An 18,014-nucleotide genomic window follows, 5' to 3' on the forward strand; every position below is an offset into this window, starting at 1 on the left:
CCATGACTTCAGATACCTCCTGCTCTAGCATTTGTTTTTTTTGGCTAGAGGTACAATAGTTTCCTGTTATAAAACTTCTCTATTTACTTTAAATAAACAAAGCCATGTCTTGATATAAAGGATGTTTCAAAGTAAACACAGGGTAGATATACTCAATGTTTTATGTTTCCCAAAATGAGGAATTGATTGTCTCCCTTTTTTTTAATGACAGCTTGTAAACCCTAAGGTAGCTGAAATTAGAATAACACAATTATCCATCTGTTGTTAACTCCCTCAGGATTTCAGCCCATGATGAAATTTGCAAATCTGGAAAAATCAAATTAGCTTGGCTTTTTATCCTCTTAAAGAAAGAGGATACATAAATTTTCTGCACATTTGCAGTTTGTAACTGCATACAGGTATTTTTCTAGATCTTAACAGACATTAACTTTTTGCTGGCTCAGTTCCCTGTAGAGGAGTTGAGATCTCCCCCCCCACACTTTTTTTCCTTGCTTTCACTTTAGTTGCTTCTATGATAAATTAAGTAGTCCTTCCCGAGTAATAAATATTTTGGATTTAATCCATTTTTTCTTTATGTTTTTAATCAAACACTTGAAAAAAATCACAAAATTTTGTCCATCAAGATACCTTAAAATTTATTATATCCAGTTAAACACTTTTTGTTCTTTTTAAATATTTATTTATTCCCTTTTGTTGCCCTTGTTGTTTAATTGTTGTAATTATTATTGTTGTTGTTATTGATGTCGTTGTTGTTGGATAGAACAGAGCGAAATGGAGAGAGGAGGGGAAGACAGAAAGGGGGAGAGAAAGATAGACACCTGCAGACCTTCACAGCTTGTGAAGCGACTCCCCTGCAGGTGGGGAGCTGGGGGCTCGAACCAGGATCCTTACACTGGTTCCATGTGCCCTTAACCCGCTGCACTACCGCCCGATTCCTAACACTTTTTGTTCTTTTTGGCTATTCAGAGATAGTCTCGTTTTTATTTTATATTTATAGAGCATATTTGTAAGCATACTCAATTATTGCAAAGAAGAGTGAGTCTGTCCTTGATGAGAAGATGGAGCATAAACCTAAAATAATGAATGATACAAATTGCAGCATACAGATGAAGGGAGTCTGACATTTCTCAGTTGCTTACCTTGTTTCAGGCAATGTGCTAGGTACCTTTACGCGTATCATTTGAATTGGATTGTTTTCTGCTGAGACATTTCCTTACCACAGGTATTCAGTAGAGAGAGTGATCAGTGTTAACTAATGTCATGTTAAAATCTAAAAGAAGTCAGAGTTATTAGAGCGGGAGTGAGTGGTGGCATTTATGCTGCCTCCTGGTATATTTCAACCAAAAGCAAGTATAATTGCCTAATCACAGCTGTGGAAATAACCCCCACTCCCACCCCAGTAATACTGACTGAAACGGTGATTCTTGATATAGTTTGGTCATAAGGAATAGAATTTTGAATTTGATTACTGTAAAAAAATTAATAAAACTGGTTGATACTACTACATATTTAAAAAGCAACCAAACCTACCGACTGATTTTGAGGAGTAGGAATTGTATTGGCCTGTTGATTTCTTTGGGTGACAAGAGTTCTCTGACTAAGACAGATACAGCCTGGCTTTAGGATTAGGTAAACAGCCAAGAAGTCACTGCCTCTCCAACCATGGATTTGTCCTCCAATGGAGAAATTCTTTACTCTTCAGAAAAGTTATTTTTTTTCCACACCATTAGCCAAATAACAGGCAGAATAAATTTAATTTCTTCAACTACTGCTCTCTGTGTTAGCTTTGCAAACTGAGAATAGAACAGAATGCGCTACCAGAGTGACTCCATTTGATACTCAGTAAGCTTTTCGACTTATTTTGCTCTGCCATAGTTATATTTATATTTTAATGAATAGTAATTCCAAATCATCAACAATAGTTTTGAGTTAGGCATTATAAAGTAGCTGGGTAAGTGCTACAGATGTCATTATTTGATTGACTTCTTGCAACTTTTTTCCCCTTATAATGACTCTGGGAAACAGAGGCTATATTATCTGTTGATTCAATCTACATAAAGTATTTTCAAATGTTTACTTATCTATCTAAGAAGAAAGAGAGAGAACAAGAACATCTCTCTGACATAAGTGATACCAGAGATTAAAGTTGGGACCTCATATATGCAAGTCTTACACTCTGTCACTATGTTGTCTCCCTGGTCTCTCCTAAGTGACCAGTTACCAATATGAATAAAATCTTTCAGGAAAAATTATAAATAAGAGTTTCCTGCAAAAGAATGAAGAAGTCAGAAAATTGTTTAGTGATACACATTAAAAGAGAGACTTCAATTGTAAATTTGTATTTGATATACAGTTTGATAATTTGGCAAACAAAAAAAAGCAGAAATTAATCTTAGACTATAATAGTTCAGTAAAATATTCTCATATTGCATGCAAGCTGAACTAAATACAATTTACAAAGTAGGAAAAGATCTTCAGAAGTAAAACAAAAGGCCTCGGGGAGATAGCCTAATAACTATGCAAAAATATTTTCATGCCTGAGGCTCTAAGATCCCAGTTTCAATCCTCAGCACCACCATGAGCCAGAACTGTATAGTGCTCAGGAAGGGGGAAAAATCTTCAAAGCTTCTCAGAGGACTCCGATGCAAAGTGGTAATTGGGAACCATTATTTGTTTAAGTGGTTTATATATTTTGATACAGGTTCATATGCATTTTGAGCAGGAATAAAAGGAATTTTTAAAAATTTATTTATTTATTTTTTAAGCTTATAGTAAGTTGTTGACACATAGATACGACTTCTCATCTCCCTATGATAGGTGTCTAGGTGTCTGGAACATACTTGCTCACCCAACCTAGGTCTTCCCTCCCCCCTCCCTCCCCGTCATATACCAGGACCCCATCACCCCTCCATTCCATTAACTCCAAGAGAAATTTAAAGCTTTCATCTATGAACAAGCAACTAGAATACTCTAGAAGGACTATATCCTCCCATGGGTAACAAAAAACTGATCCTCTTCTAACAGTCAGTGATAGTCACTTTGAATAGAACTTGTCACCTTTTAAAGAATGATTTTTAATATCCACTTATTTATTTATCTATTATCTTTTTAAAAATTATTTATAAAAAGGAAACACTGACAAAAACCATAGGATAAGGGGGATATAACTCCACACAATTCCCACCACCAGAACTCTGTATCCCCTCCCCTCCCCTGATAGCTTTCCTATTCTTTATCCCTCTGGGAATATGGACCCAGGGTCATTATGGGATGCAGAAGGTGGAAGGTCTGGCTTCTGTAATTGCTTCCCCGCTGAATATGGGCATTGACAGGTCAATCCACACTCCCAGCCTGTCTCTCTCTTTCTCTAGTGGGGTGGGGCTCTGGGGAAGCAGGGCTCCAGGACACATTGGTGGGGTTATCTGCCCAGGGAAGTCTGGTTGGCATCATCTTAGCATCTGGAACCTGGTGGCTGAAAGAAGAGTTAATATGTAAAGCCAAACAAATTGTTGACTAGTCATGAACCTAAAGGCTGGAATAGTGCATGTGAAGATTTGGGGGTCTCCGTTTTGTATATAGTTAGTAGGCCTATTTTAGTTAATATTGCAAAGGGCTCATGACTATACTAGTGTTTTTTTTTTTTTTCTCTGAGCCTGACATCTGATATGCAGGTGGACCCAAGTTATTGTCTGGGGAGATGACTGTGAGGGCTGGATAAAGGACCAGAAAGCTGGATCAGGGGAGAGAGTAGCTCTACTCATGACCACAGAATGTGAGCTCATATCTATGGGGATGCAGAGGTCATATAGACTCCTAAGCTGAATACGGGCCCCACATCAGATCTTATCTGTTATCTTTATGGAAGAGAGACAGAGCACTGTTCTGGAATGTGCGGTGCCAGGAATCAAATGTGAGACCTCATGCTGGACACTCCAACACTTTATCCACTGTGCCACTTCCTATGCCTCATAGATTCCTCCCACTTTGATCATTAACTTTATCCTTTCTTCACTATGTGAAAACCAGCATCCTCTGGCAGAAGTAGCCCTGATCTGTAGAAAACATCCCATTTAGAATACTTCTTCCCTTCTTCTCCTCCTTTTAAAATTCTTTTTTTTTTCCTCCAGGGTTATTGCTGGGCTCAGTGCCTGCACCATGAATCCACCGCTCCTGTAGGCCATTTTTTACCCCCTTTTTGTTGCCCTTGTTGTAGCCTCTTTGTGGTTATTATTATTACCATTGTTGATGTTGTTCGTTGTTGGATAGGACAGAGAGAAATGGAGAGAGGAGGGGAAGACAGAGAGAGGGAGAGAAAGATAGACACCTGCAGACCTGCTTCACTGCCTGTGAAGTGACTCCCCTGCAGGTGGAGAGCCAGGGGCTCGAACCGGGATCCTTATGCTGGTCCTTGCACTTTGTGCCATGTGCGCTTAACCCACTGTGCCACCGCCTGCCCCCCCCCCCTTTTAAAATTCTTATTGGGGGGGCCAGGTGGTGGCACACCTGGTTGAGCGCACATGTTACAATGTTTAAGGACCCAAGTTCGAGCCCCCGGACCCCACCTGCAGGGGGAAAGCTTTTCGGTGGTGAAGCAGGGTTGCAGGTGTCTTTCTGTCTCACTCCCTCTCTGTCTCCCCCTTCCTTTCAATTTCTGACAGTCTCTATCCAATAAATAAATAAATATAATAAAAAATTAAAAATTCTTATTCAATGAATATAATTCAATGAATTATAGCACATTTGTCTATACATGTGTAAGGTTTACCCATTTTGTGTAACAGGTGCCTCCTACCACACCCATTGAGGACATCCAAACCCCCTGTCCCCCCAGAGGCCTTGTTCTATTCCCTGTCCATTGTGTTTTCTGCTTTGCTGCAGTACAACACCCTCAGTCTAGGTTTCATCCTGTGTTCTCGTTTTCTAACTCTGTCTCTCAAGATCCATCTACCTCTGGGGTCATCCTGTATTCATCCCTCTCTTCCTGCCCTATCCCACCCAACACTTTTCCTTCTGCTTCCAGCAAAGGCAAGGCAGAGATTGAGATTTTAAGAGTTTCTGTTCTAATGTCCAGGTCTTAGTTCTTCAGTACTGGCCATATTGCTCAGTCCTTTCAGCCCTCTCTTTTGCTGTGTTTACTCCTTTTGTTACTGTTATTTGAGTTTCCATTTCTTTTTTTTTTTTTAACCTTTTATTTATACAAAGGAAACATTGACTAAACCATAAGATAAGAGGGGGACAACTCCACACAGTTCCCACCACCAGAACTTCGTATCCTATCCCTTCCCCTGATAGCTTTCTTATTCTTTAACCGTCCGGGAGTATGGACCCAAGGTCATTGTGGGATGCAGAAGGTGGAAGGTCTAGTTTCTGTAATTGCTTCCCCGCTGAACATGGCCGTTGACAGGTCCATCCATACTCCCAGTCTGCCTCTCTCTTTCCCTAGTGGGGAAGGGCTCTGGAGAAGCAGAGCTCCAGGACACATTGGTGGGGTTGTCCATCCAGGGAAGTTTCCATTTCTATTCTCCATTTAGAGTTACTTTACTTCTTCTCCTGTAGTACTCCTTTCAGTAATTCTTGCAAGCCAGGGTTGGTGGTAGCAAATTCCTTTAGTTTTTGTATGTTTGTGAAGCTTTTGATTTCTACTTAATATTTGAAGGATATTTTTGCAGGATAGATTTTTTTTTGGCTGGTAGTTCTTGTCTCTTAATACTGTAAAAATGGCATTTCATTCCATTCTTCCTTTGGGGGTTTGTATTGAAAGATCTTTTTACCCATTGTACAGACCTCCTTAGCTATAACAATACCTTTCTATGTTAATACTTTCCAGGAGAGAATCATGCTAGAAACTCAGAGACCTGCATATTACCCATAAGTATTTCTCATGGTTAGTGGTCCAATTTGATATGTACTAGAATTCTATTATCTAGTCTTAAAATTGCTTTAGCTGAAGAGGTGCTCTGACTTTTCTTCTTTTCCTTTCGTCAGCTGTGTGATTTGTATTTTAATGACTGAATAATGGGTTCTAATTGTATGGAAAAGGCACAGAATTGTATTCCTTTTATTGGGGGATTAGTGTTTTACAACAGACAGTGAGTACAATAGTTTGTACATGCATAACATTTCTCAGTTTTCCACATGACAATACAAGCCCCACTAGGTCTTCTGTCATCCTTTTCCAGGACCTGTACTCTCCCCCCCTCCCACCCCAGAATCTTTTACTTTGGTGCAATACACCAACTCCAGTTCAGGTTCTACTTGTGTTTTCTCTTCTGATCTTTTTCAACATCTGCCTGTGAATGAGATCATCCCATATTCATCTTTTTGTTTCTGACTTATTTCACTTAACATGACTTCTTCAAGCTTCATGCAAGATGGGCTGAAAACGATGAAATCATTGAATACGAGATTATGTATACTTTATTAAATATGCTGCCATCTGCAGACTGCCCTCTGGAGGTTATAGTGGGTCCCTGCAATTTATTATTATTATTGCTGTTGTTGTCTAAGAAGAAAAAGAGGACAAATCAGTGTCTAATGTAAACAGGAGAAAGCTGTCCACAGTAGCCTGTTCCTTTCTTTGTCTCTTCCACTCCACTTCCTGTACATTAGACTTCTCTTCCTCCTCTCCACCACTTCCTCTTCTTCCTCTTCGTCACCAGGGTTATTACTGGGGCTCAGGGCCTACACAATAAATCCCATCTTCTTAAGTAGAGATCCTTCTTCCTGTAGGGAAGGAGAGAGAGAGAGAGAGAGAGAGAATGCAATAACACTGTTCTACCACTCATGAAGCTTCCTTCCTGTAGGTGAGATTTAGGGCTTGAACGTGGGTCTTTGTGCATTGTGATGTGAACACTGCTGGGTTCCCCAGGTTCAGGTTCATTTGTTTCTACTGGAGACCTGGGGCATCTCTTAGCTTCATGATTACTTGTGAGGGAGGGAGTGGAATTTGGCCTTCACTTCTGCCTTCACTTCTGTTTGAAACACCTGAACATCACTCTCAATCATTTCCCTTACTAAACTTGAGACTAACTGACAGGAGTATTTTATCTGAAATCTGCAAATAGTTCCTGTCATGGTTCCCTGTCATTCGGTGCCACAGGGAAGAGAGAGAGGAGATCCGGGGCGAAGAGGAAACACAAATCTTTATTTGCGCTGGCACCTCAGAGTTGGGTGCGAGAGAAACAGGTTGGGCCACATGGAGGTAGCAAAATGGCTGCCTCACACAGTAACCTTTCCTGCATCTGAACACCAAAGTGAAGCGCTGGCAAGAGAGGTGAAGCGCCGGCAAGAGAGGTGTGGAAGAAGAAGGGCTTTTATAGGAGTAGCTTTTGGGAGAATGGGAAGGGGGAGGAGTAACCATAGTAACTCCAAATATCTCGGGGGAAATAGACAATGCCCTGAGGGCACAACATGGCGGAACAGGCACTCTGAGAATGTCCCAAGTAGCAGTAGCCTGAGGGGACAACATGGCAGATGTGACTGCATCTGCACAATTTCCCAGCAGTTCCCCCTCCTCATGAACAGAAGGTGTATTGAGGGGCTGGGTGTTGACACACCTTATTGAGCACACATTACTATGTGCAAGGATGCAGGTTCAAGCTCTTCCCCCTCAGTTCCCACCTGCAGGAGGATAGCTTCATGAACAGTGAACCAGGACTTTCTCTCTTTCCCTTTGTATTTTCCTCTTCCCTATCAATTTATCTCTGTCTCTATCTGAGTAATTAATCAGACATTTTAAAATATATATAAAAGATGGTGCATTGATTATCACAGCAAAAGTGACAAAGTTGGGGGTAAAACTCAGTGGCAGACAACATCCTACACGTGTTTGAGCCCCTGGATTTGATCCCCAATACCACATATGATGTATTGGTTCTCTGATTTCTTTTTTCCTCCTCTGTCTTATAAAATAAATAAAACTTAAAAAAAAAAGAAGTTATGGGAGCTAGTAGAGCCTGCCCCCTTACTATGCACTAGTTCCTGGGGTCAAGCCCTAGCACCACATGGGAGCACTGTGGTAAAGGGAATCTCCATAGATTGAAAAGTATTACTGATACCTTTCCTTCCTCTGCCTACTCTCTCTATTTTAAAGTAAAAAGAATAAAAGTTGACCCAGTATCAGTGGAACTGTGCATGTAAGGTCCCCTGCCAAGTTAAGTGTGTCTGTGTTTAAATGTGCTACATGCAAAATAGGAAGTCTATATAAACTATCACTTAGAGCTCCCCCCAATTTTCAGGGTCTTCATGTCTGTGTGATTCCACCACCCTCAGTAGACATTTTTTCCCCCCAAGATAAAGGGTGAGAGACAGAGAGGGAGAGGGATAGAGTGAAAAGGAAAAACACTACAGTACTTCTCCACTTGTGAAGCTTTGCCTTTGATGGTGTTCCCATGTGGTGATGTGGGGATGTCGGCTTAACTCTGCATCCCTGATCATGGTAAAGTGTGTGTTTTACCAGCTAAGCTGTCATAGTCCCTATATCACTGTCCTTATATGGAAGATTGAATAATATTGCTAAAATGGCATCCTGATCTAAATAAATAAAACTCAGCTATAACTTATCAAGAAATGGAACAGTGAACCCCACCCCCTTCCATCATTCTTGCTAAGATAACCTGAATTGTGAGAGAGTAGGAGACTTTTGAGTACTAAACCCTGACAAGCTAGTACACATTGGTCACTGTTACTCTGAGAATTATAGCTCATTCAGAGAGAAGATACTTGACATACCGTGATGTTTCATTTATTCTCCCCTGTGTCTGCTAAGCTCAAGTTGACTCATGTTTTAAAGTTCACAGTAAATGCCACATCTTCCTAACCTCTCCTCCTTTTGAACTCACTGCACTTTATTTGACTATACTTTGTCCACTTTAAAACATCTTTTTTAGGAGGGATACAGGTGATGGTACACTTACTTGGTTAAGTGCACATGTCACCATGCACAAGGACCTGGGTTCAAGCCCCTGGTCCCTAAGGGGCAAAGCTTCACAAGCAGTGAAAACCCTGCAGGTGTCTTTCTGTCTCTCTCCCTCTCTATCCCCCTTTCCTCTCAATTTCTCTCTGTCCTATCAAATGAAAAAGAAGATTAAAAAATGTGTGTGTGTGTGTGTGTGTGTGTGTGTGTGTGTGTGTGTGTGTGTGTGTGTGTGTGTGAATTTTCACTCTGACACTACAGTGGAAAGTTCTTTTATAGCGTACTGCATGGTATATCTTCTTTAAAAAGGGTTTTGTTAAGGAAATAATGATTTAAAAGACAGCTGTCACAGGAATGCAGTTTCTTATCTTCCCATAATAACTGCATGCTCATCTCTCCCACCACCAACTTAAGTCCTCCTCCACAGTCTTCCATCAAATCTTCAAAGCCCTCTCACAGCCCCCACTGCCTCCCCCACCTACCAGATCTTGTAGGGACTTGAGCAGTGTATTCCACATTAGTCAACGACTGCCACCTCTCCAGATTCAAAGGAGGTCTCGAAACTTTACATCAGGCTCAACCTGATGCTGTTGACTGGCTACGGAAGAAGGGCAAACGCTAGAAGAAGAAGAAGAAGAGAGGATTTATGAAAAGGAAATGAACGGATCTAGGTGTACTGAGTATAATGGGGTAAGAGGAGAAAATACTGATAGAGAATTCAGAGAAGCTAACTTTTGGCAGACAAAGAGGTGGCACAGTGAATTGAATGTTCAAGCACAAGGTCTTGAGTTCCGTTCCCAGCATCACACGTGCTAGTGTGATGTTCTAGTTCTCTCTGCTCTCTCTTTCATATATATGTTGGTAAAATAGCCTACTCGCTTAGGTAGTAAGCTGCTTTGTCATATGCACAACCCAGGTTTGCACCCGGCCCTTACCACACTGAAGGAAGCTTAGATGTTTGTTTCTTTCACAGTGTATCTTCTCTCTGTCTTCATCTAAAAACAAACACACAGAATGCAAAGAGCTAGCTTTTGGTAATCTCTACCTCATGACAGCTGTGTGATTTTGGCAAATACCAGAGGGGGAGGAGAGATGCAAACTATGATTTTTTAAAAAATTTTTAATTTGTAAAAAGGAAACATTGACTAAACCATAGGATAAGAAGGGTACAGCTCCACACAGTTCTCACCACCAGAACTCCATATCCCATCCCCTCCCCTGATAGCTTTCCTATTCTTTAATCCTCTGGGAATATGGAGCCAAAGTCATTGTGGGATGCAGAAGGTGGAAGGTCTGGCTTCTGTAATTGCTTCCCCACTGAACATGGGCATTGACAGGTCGATCCATACTCCCAGCCTGTCTCTCTCTTTCCCTAGTGGGAAAGCGCTCTGGGGAAGCAGAACCTTGGTGGGGTTGTCTATCTTGGGAAGTCTGGTTGGCATCCTGCTAGAACCTGGAACCTGATGACTGAAAAGAAAGTACAACTCCACACAGTTCTCACCACCAGAACTCCATATCCCATCCCCTCCCCTGATAGCTTTCCTATTCTTTAACCCACTGGGAGTATGGACCCAAAGTCATTGTGGGATGCAGAAGGTGGAAGGTCTGGCTTCTGTAATTGCTTCCCCACTGAACATGGGCATTGACAGGTCGATCCATACTCCCAGCCTGTCTCTCTCTTTCCCTAGTGGGAAAGCGCTCTGGGGAAGCAGAACCTTGGTGGGGTTGTCTATCTTGGGAAGTCTGGTTGGCATCCTGCTAGAACCTGGAACCTGATGACTGAAAAGAAAGTTAATACAAGGCCAAATAAATTGTTGATCAATCATGAACCTAAAGGCTAGAATACTGCAGATTAAGAGTTGGGGGGGGGTCCTCCATTTTGTACATAGCTAGTAGGCCTATTTTAGTTTTCTATTCTAAAGGGCCTGTGGCTATACTAGTTTTTTCTTTCTTTTTCTTTTTTTCCCCTGCGCATGAAATCTGATATGCAGGTAGATCCAAGTTATTGTCTGGGGAGATGATGTCATGGCTGGAAAAAGGTCCAGAAAGCTGAATCAGCGAAGAGAGTAGTTCCCAAATATGAGAAAGGGGTATAAATATTGTTGACTGTAAACTCCATCAATTTGATGTGATCTGGGGCCTATATTCAGCTTAGGAGCCTATGTGACCTCTGCATCCCTCTAGATCTGAGCTCACATTCTGTGGTCATGAGTAGGAACGTTCCAAGCTGCCTCAGATTCAGGACCCATATTGCTCAGGTGTAGCATACAGTATGTTGTCCATCCTCCCTTCATAGGATGGAACATTCTCTACCATTGTTGATCCAAGTTGAGGGCAGGGTCCTATGGGGGCCCACCAAGGGGTCTATTGTGTTGTTCCTGATAGAGATGACTGGTAACAATGGAGATGACTGGTAACAATTCAAGGACTAGGCCCATCATATCTGTTTGGGAATCTCAGGACCCGCTCTAGCAGATGGGGTGGCCTGATAGTGACTAAAGAGTCATCATTAAAGTATGCCAGTCTCTTGCCCTTATTCAGCTTTTGCAGTCCTTGCTTTGATATGGTTAGCTTTGGGGTGAGTAAGAGAACTGTAATAGGAAGTAGGTGAGAAGGGTATCTAAGTCTAAGTAGACACTATTTCATTATGAACTTGATACTAACTCACTGCAGACTATTGTGTATTTTTGCTTTCAGGTATATATTTTGCCCTAACTTATGGATATATGTGAAAAATATACTCTATCTTACGGGACCTGGTCTATATCTAGGTTTTGGGACTTTGTTAGGAAGTGAACCTCCTGGACTGGAATTAGAGAAAACCATGAAAGGAAAGGTCTCACCTGAGTAATGAGTGTGAAGGGTTGACATTCCATGCCTGATGTTCTGGACACAGTCTGAAGTGAAGCATGCTGAGGTGGTACTCATTGGCATTGATTAGGTTGGGATCGGCAGATGCAATATTATTTGGTATGAATTGAGAGAAGCATGCAGGAAAGTGAGCCCCACTCCAGAGGTTCCAGGACTGGGGAAATATAGGCTCTATAGGGGAAGTGGGAGGTTCCCACTGTCTTAGTACTATGATTTTTTTGAGGCAAAGATCACAACTTGATGCTTAGGGCCATCTTACGATGCTTCTGAGTGGTTGCTGTTAGTCTGATTATCCAGTGTTCTCCAGAACCAATTCAAACTCACTCTCTTCTGTCATCCCCTGTACCATCCAACCTTCACTTTTGATAGATGATCACAATTTCTGCTCACAAAGACAATCTGCCTGTGGAAGAAATCTCATTCTCTTCATCCTCATATGTTATTATGCGTTATAAGTGAAATACTGATTACTTCCAAGATTTTTAACATCAGTCCTAGGCAGGTATAAATATATATATTTGTAATTCAAAGTCTTCCAGAGTCACTACTCAAAAGAAAGTATTCTAGGCCATTTTGGGTTAGAATTTTCACATTGTAGGGAAAAAAAAAACTGCCTGGAAACTATGAATAGTTGCTTCATATTTAATGTTTTTATAGGAGAAAAGTTATTTGTAAAAAGTTTTATTTTTCTTTTAGATAATGATTGACAGCTCTAAGAGAACAAATTCATCAGTGTTTCAAAATTCACATTAAAATATGTAAAAATATTACTTTCATCAATTTTCAATTAAAAGGTAATTATCATGCAGATTTTTATACATTTTTCTTATAACCCCATTTCTCTATTGTCTGTAGCTCCTGATGCAAATGTGAAGAATGAAAGTCTTTCATCTGTGCAACAGCTTGGCATCAAAATGACTGTCAGGTATATTATAGGGAAATATCTCCCTTGTGCATTTCTAGAACTTATTTTATCTACCCAATATGTGCTTAGTAGTATTTAACAACTAACTATTTTAAGTACTTGAAATGCAGAGTTTTGTCATTCAGAAAATAATCATTTTGTTTTAGAGGGTATTGGCTTATGATTAGATTGCCCCTGCAGGTAAACCAGTTAAGGCTCATTATTATTTCAGAGGCTAATTGCAGTGTATTTAAGCCTCAATGACAAACAGATTTATTTTCCTCACAAAAAGAAGAAGACATGGAAGAAGAAGAAGAAGAAGAAGAAGAAGAAGAAGGAGGAGGAGGAGGAGGAGGAGGGGGAGGGGGAAGGGGAGGGGGAGGGGGAAAGGGAGGGGGAGAAGGAGAAGAGGGAGAGGGAGAGGGAGAGGGAGGAGATTGTAAAAATCAGCACATTGGTAGCACCACCATACCATTTTCTAAAATATGACTAGATTTTTAAATTGCCAATCTTTGTGATGAGTATAAAAGTACTATATGGGGGGCCGGGCAGTAGTACAGCAAGTTAAACGCACATGGTGCAAAGCTCAAGGACCTGCTGAAGGATCCTGGTTTGAGCCCCTGGCTCCCCACCTGCAGGGGAGTCGCTTCACAGGCAGTAAAGCAGGTCTGTAGGTGTCTATCTTTCTCTTCCCCTCCTCTCTCCATTTCTCTCTGTCCTATCCAACAACAACAACAGCGATAACAACAACAATAATAACAATAACAAAAAGAATGATAAACAACAAGGACAACAAAAGGGAATAAATAACCTCCGGGAGCAGTGGATTCGTAGTGTAGGCACTGAGCCCCAGCAGTAACCCTGGAGGCAAAAAAAAAAAAAAATACCATATGGATAGATGTTTAGATACATAGAAATTAAAAATGAATAAGCCAATTATTGTAGTTTGAGACATTACAACTCAAATTAATTTTTTTTCAAGACAAATGGACAGACTAAATAAATAGTAGAATAGAAGTTAAAATTTGAATCCTTGGCCCTCCTCAACCTGCTGGGTAAATGGAGACTTTGCTTTTAAATCATTCAATTTCAATGGGCTGTCTTCAAAATCAAGAATAAGTATATTGATCTGGTGAAATAGCTCACTTGGATAGTGTGCTGCCTTACCATGTACACAACGCAGGTTCAAGCCCAGCCCCCACCATGTTGAAGGGAGCTTTGGTGCTGTGATCTCTTTCACTCTTCACTCTTTCTGACTTCCTGACTCTATCTAAAAGAAATAAAAAGGTGTTTTTTTATATAAATTATAAAACTTGAGTATTTATAAATTCATATCACTACAAGGACAATCATTCTTATTCTAGCATCATTTTGCTGGCTCTGGTCAAAAGCATGCATTTAATGAGACATTCCTTTTGCTGACAAGGTAGATTACACCGCTTGACCAGTGTAGGTTGAACCATTGTGAAGGGTTAGTCTCTAAACTCCTCACCCTTATGTACCAAGTAGCAATTGTGCCCTCCAGCCACCACCACAATAGAAAACTCTCCCACAGATTTCTAAAATGGCCTTTATTATAGAATTCCTATTCCCAATTAATCATTTATTTATTTATGATAGACAGAAATTGAGAGGGGAGGGAGTCGGGCTGTAGCGCAGCGGGTTAAGCGCAGGTGGCACAAAGCACAAGGACCGGCATAAGGATCCCGGTTCGAACCCCGGCTCCCCACCTGCAGGGGAGTCGCTTCACAGGCGGTGAAGCAGGTCTGCAGGTGTCTATCTTTCTCTCCTTCTCTCTGTCTTCCCCTCCTATCTCCATTTCTCTCTGTCCTATCCAACAACGACAACAACAATAATAACTACAACAATAAAAAAAACAACAAGGGCAACAAAAGGGAATAAATAAATAAAATAAATATTTAAAAAAAAGAAATTGAGAGGGGAGAGAGAGATTAAGAGGGAAAGAGACAGAGAGACACCTGCAGCACTGTTTTACCACTTGTGAAGCATCACCCCCTACACGTGGGGTCTGGGGGCTTGAACCTTGTACATTATAATGTGTGCACTAATCCAGGAACACCACCACCTGGCCCCACCCTCCCCATTTAAAACAACTGGCTTCGATGAACTCTTAACATTGCCTTTAGTGTTTTATCAGTCTATCCTGCCACCACTTCATATTTATACATTAAGTCAGGAAGAAAATACTTGTAGTCCACTATTTATCTATTATATCTACATTTTGTTTTATTTTGTTTTAGAATTTATCAGTATTTTCCAGATCAGGACTGCTGGCCTAAATATATAATAATTATCAGAAGCATATATTGAGTTTTAATTTTTCCTCATTGCTCTGTATGGTATAGTTATGCTAAAAGCAGACATTTAAAATTTTAAGACCTTGAGCTCTCAAGAGGAAAAAGTTTTGATAGATTTTGAAGCGTGAAATTGAAATACAAGATCTTGAATTTTGCTTTTTGTGTTTCTTGTGGACTTTTAATACAGGTATGGAAAATTCCTCAACCTATTAAAAGATGGTGCTGAAAGTGATCTTACCTGGGTTTTAAAGCACTGTGAGAAATTTCTCAAACAGCAGCAAGCTCCTGTAAAATCTTCTCTCTGTATCCTTTTTTTTTGAAAGTAGACATTTTAAGAACATTTTAAAAGCAGGTTTAGTGAATCAATAATTATAATAGCTTGCTTTTATATACCATATCATTTTATTTGAGCTGGCTATATTTTAGAAACTGCACTCATAGTGAAGAATACATGATATGCAAACTACTTGCCTCACTTTATACTATGCTTGAATACGTAATGACTTAACAGCTAACCTAAACTTAGTGGAACTGTTATTTTCATGACTTGAACAAGTATTTCTATACACCAGATTTTTTTTTCCTCTAGTTGCTCATGTCATTAACTTCCACTGGACATGTAAGAATGTAATACAGTTACTAGTACAGTTGAGATAGTTACTTTCAAAAAGACCTGTTTTGGTATTTAAATTATCTAAGATAAAGAATTCTATGTTAAACAGAAAGAGAAGCCAGGACACCATTGTGGCATATGAAGCGTTATGGATCTGACTGGGAACCTCAGTCTGGCAAGTTCTGTACTCTACCTGCTGAGATGGTTCCATGACTAAAATAGTTACTTTTTTTTTTTTTAACTAGCTCTGACTTTCAGTGATACTAGGGATTGAATTAAGTGCCCCAGGCATGAAAACTTTTTTTTTTTCATAACCATTGTCTTATTTATCTCTTCAGTCCCAAATTATTACTTTCTAAGTGGTTTATTTTATTTAAGATAGTGTGAATTGTGGTCTGGTAGGTGGTGCAGTGGATAAAGCATTGGATTCTCACCCATGAAGTCCCAAGTTCAATCCCCAGCAGCACATGTGCCAGAGTGATGTTATCTGGTTCCTTCTCTTTCTTCTTTCTCATGAATAACTAAATTATTTTTTTAAAGTGTGAATTTACTTCAAAAACTTATGATTGGTTAGATACAAGATGAGAACTAAGTACCATTAACCATTCTTTCCTTATGAAGACTCTGGATATTATTACTATTATTATTTTTAAATTATTCACTTATTAGAGAGAACCAGAGAATCACTCTCACACTTACAATGCTGAGGTTGAAACTCAATAGCTATTTCTTACCTGAGAGTTCAACAGTTTATCCACTGCACCACTCTCCAGACTGCAGAAATATTTGTGGAACTCTTAACTTTAAACATGTAAGACAAATATTTAAAAGTTCCTTAACAGTACTTTTCAGTATGCCTTCAGGGGAGTTATGCTGGCCATGACTGGTTTGTATCTTCTTTGTTCATGATAATGCTGGGGGACAAAGAGAAAACATTCAGATTTCTTCAGCAATTCTCCAGACTTCTGACCTCTGCTTTCCTCTGGTTGCCAAGACTACATATTTCTGTAAGATATCTTGCTTTACTTTAAAGGAATGTTTTAAATGTTAACAAAATCTATTTAAATTCACTGGGATGTGATTATTATTTTTTGGTACAAGGCTCAGTAGTGGTAATTATTTTTTGGTAGAAGGCTCAGTAGTAATTTATATTTATGTCCTACCTCAATGCTTTTCTATGAAGATACACATTTGACATTTTCTCAAATGCTTGATAGTATCTTTCTTAATAATGACTTAAGGCAAGAGTAATAATTACAGGTGTATTAAAATATAAACTTGTCACTTAGTAAATTACAAAAATTTATGTGGAAAAAAGAACTATTGTGTGGATAGTTATTATTACTTTGTTAGAAAAAACAAACTACAGTATAAGAAAAGCTAAATTATAGCATAAGCAAAATTATTAAGTCAAAATCATAACTCTTCTAGAGAGGAAAATAATGCTTTTTTACATGTTGAAAATCTATAAGTTTTTACTGAAGTATTTGTAGTGTGTTATAAGAGATTCTGCTAGTCCCCTGATATCTGAGCTTAATTTAGAAGTAAACCTATCCCTCCATTTAGTAATGTTTCTATATTTTGTTTTACTTGTTCACTTAATGCCATTTGTTAAGATTTCCAACTTGTAAAAACTGTCTAGTATGTCAGCTGTCCTGCTGCTTTCTAAAACTTTTCCTTGTTATGTATGGGTAATGCAGTCACATGGCACTGTAAATCATTAATTCCCCAATAAAGAAATAATAAAAAAAAAAAAGGAATCATGTGGCACCCAAGGGCATGTTAAAGGGTCTGGATGGTATCTATGTGGAGCTAAATGAAAACATTTATCACTTGTCTTATAATGTATATTTGTGATAAGGAAACAAAACATCAAGGAATATCTAACATATTGACTTCCTATACATGAAATGTCTGAATTAGGCTTTCTTTTCTTTTTCTTCTTTAAAGAGAAAGGTTTTATTAGATTAATAATTAATCATTTTGATGGCATCTAATAGGGAATGTAGATCTGTGAATGGAATTGAGAGACATATTCCTCTGAAGGTTTGAAATGAACTCATGATGAAAGGCTTAATCCTATTTCTTTTCATGCAGCAACATGAACAACAATAACAAAATACCACAGTGACTTTCTTATCATTTTTCCCCCCAAAAGGACAAATATGCTGCACTGTGTATCTCACTATGGAGTTATTTAAAACAAATAACTTGCTGCTAAGATTCTTCCTCTTCAGGGTTTCTGTTTAGAGCTATTAGTTAAATGTATTAACTAATGTCCCTCTAGTCAACACACTATTAAATGCTTTGATGCAATAATCTTTTGTATTAGTGTTTTGTTTTTTAATTTTTATTTATAAAATGGAAACACTGACCAGACAATGTACTAGTGTT

The 18,014-nt window shown here is 39.4% G+C and overlaps 1 protein-coding gene across 5 annotated transcripts in view; it reads left to right on the forward strand.

Moving 5' to 3' along the window:
* The window catches only part of TBC1D32 (TBC1 domain family member 32), a 216,890-nt gene that overhangs the window by 182,278 nt on the left and 16,598 nt on the right, over nucleotides 1–18,014 (forward strand). For 4 of the 5 annotated variants that reach the window (XM_060190530.1, XM_016187340.2, XM_060190531.1 and 1 more), the window contains 3 exons: nucleotides 12,641–12,710; nucleotides 15,195–15,310; nucleotides 16,473–16,627. In XM_060190530.1, the coding sequence (XP_060046513.1) occupies nucleotides 12,641–12,710; nucleotides 15,195–15,310; nucleotides 16,473–16,627 (341 nt within the window). The remainder of the gene's footprint in view (nucleotides 1–12,640; nucleotides 12,711–15,194; nucleotides 15,311–16,472; nucleotides 16,628–18,014) is intronic. The other variant, XR_009549601.1, reaches the window with a different exon arrangement.

The sequence above is a fragment of the Erinaceus europaeus genome, chromosome 4, assembly GCF_950295315.1.
Source record: "Erinaceus europaeus chromosome 4, mEriEur2.1, whole genome shotgun sequence".
Lineage (NCBI taxonomy): Eukaryota > Metazoa > Chordata > Mammalia > Eulipotyphla > Erinaceidae > Erinaceus > Erinaceus europaeus.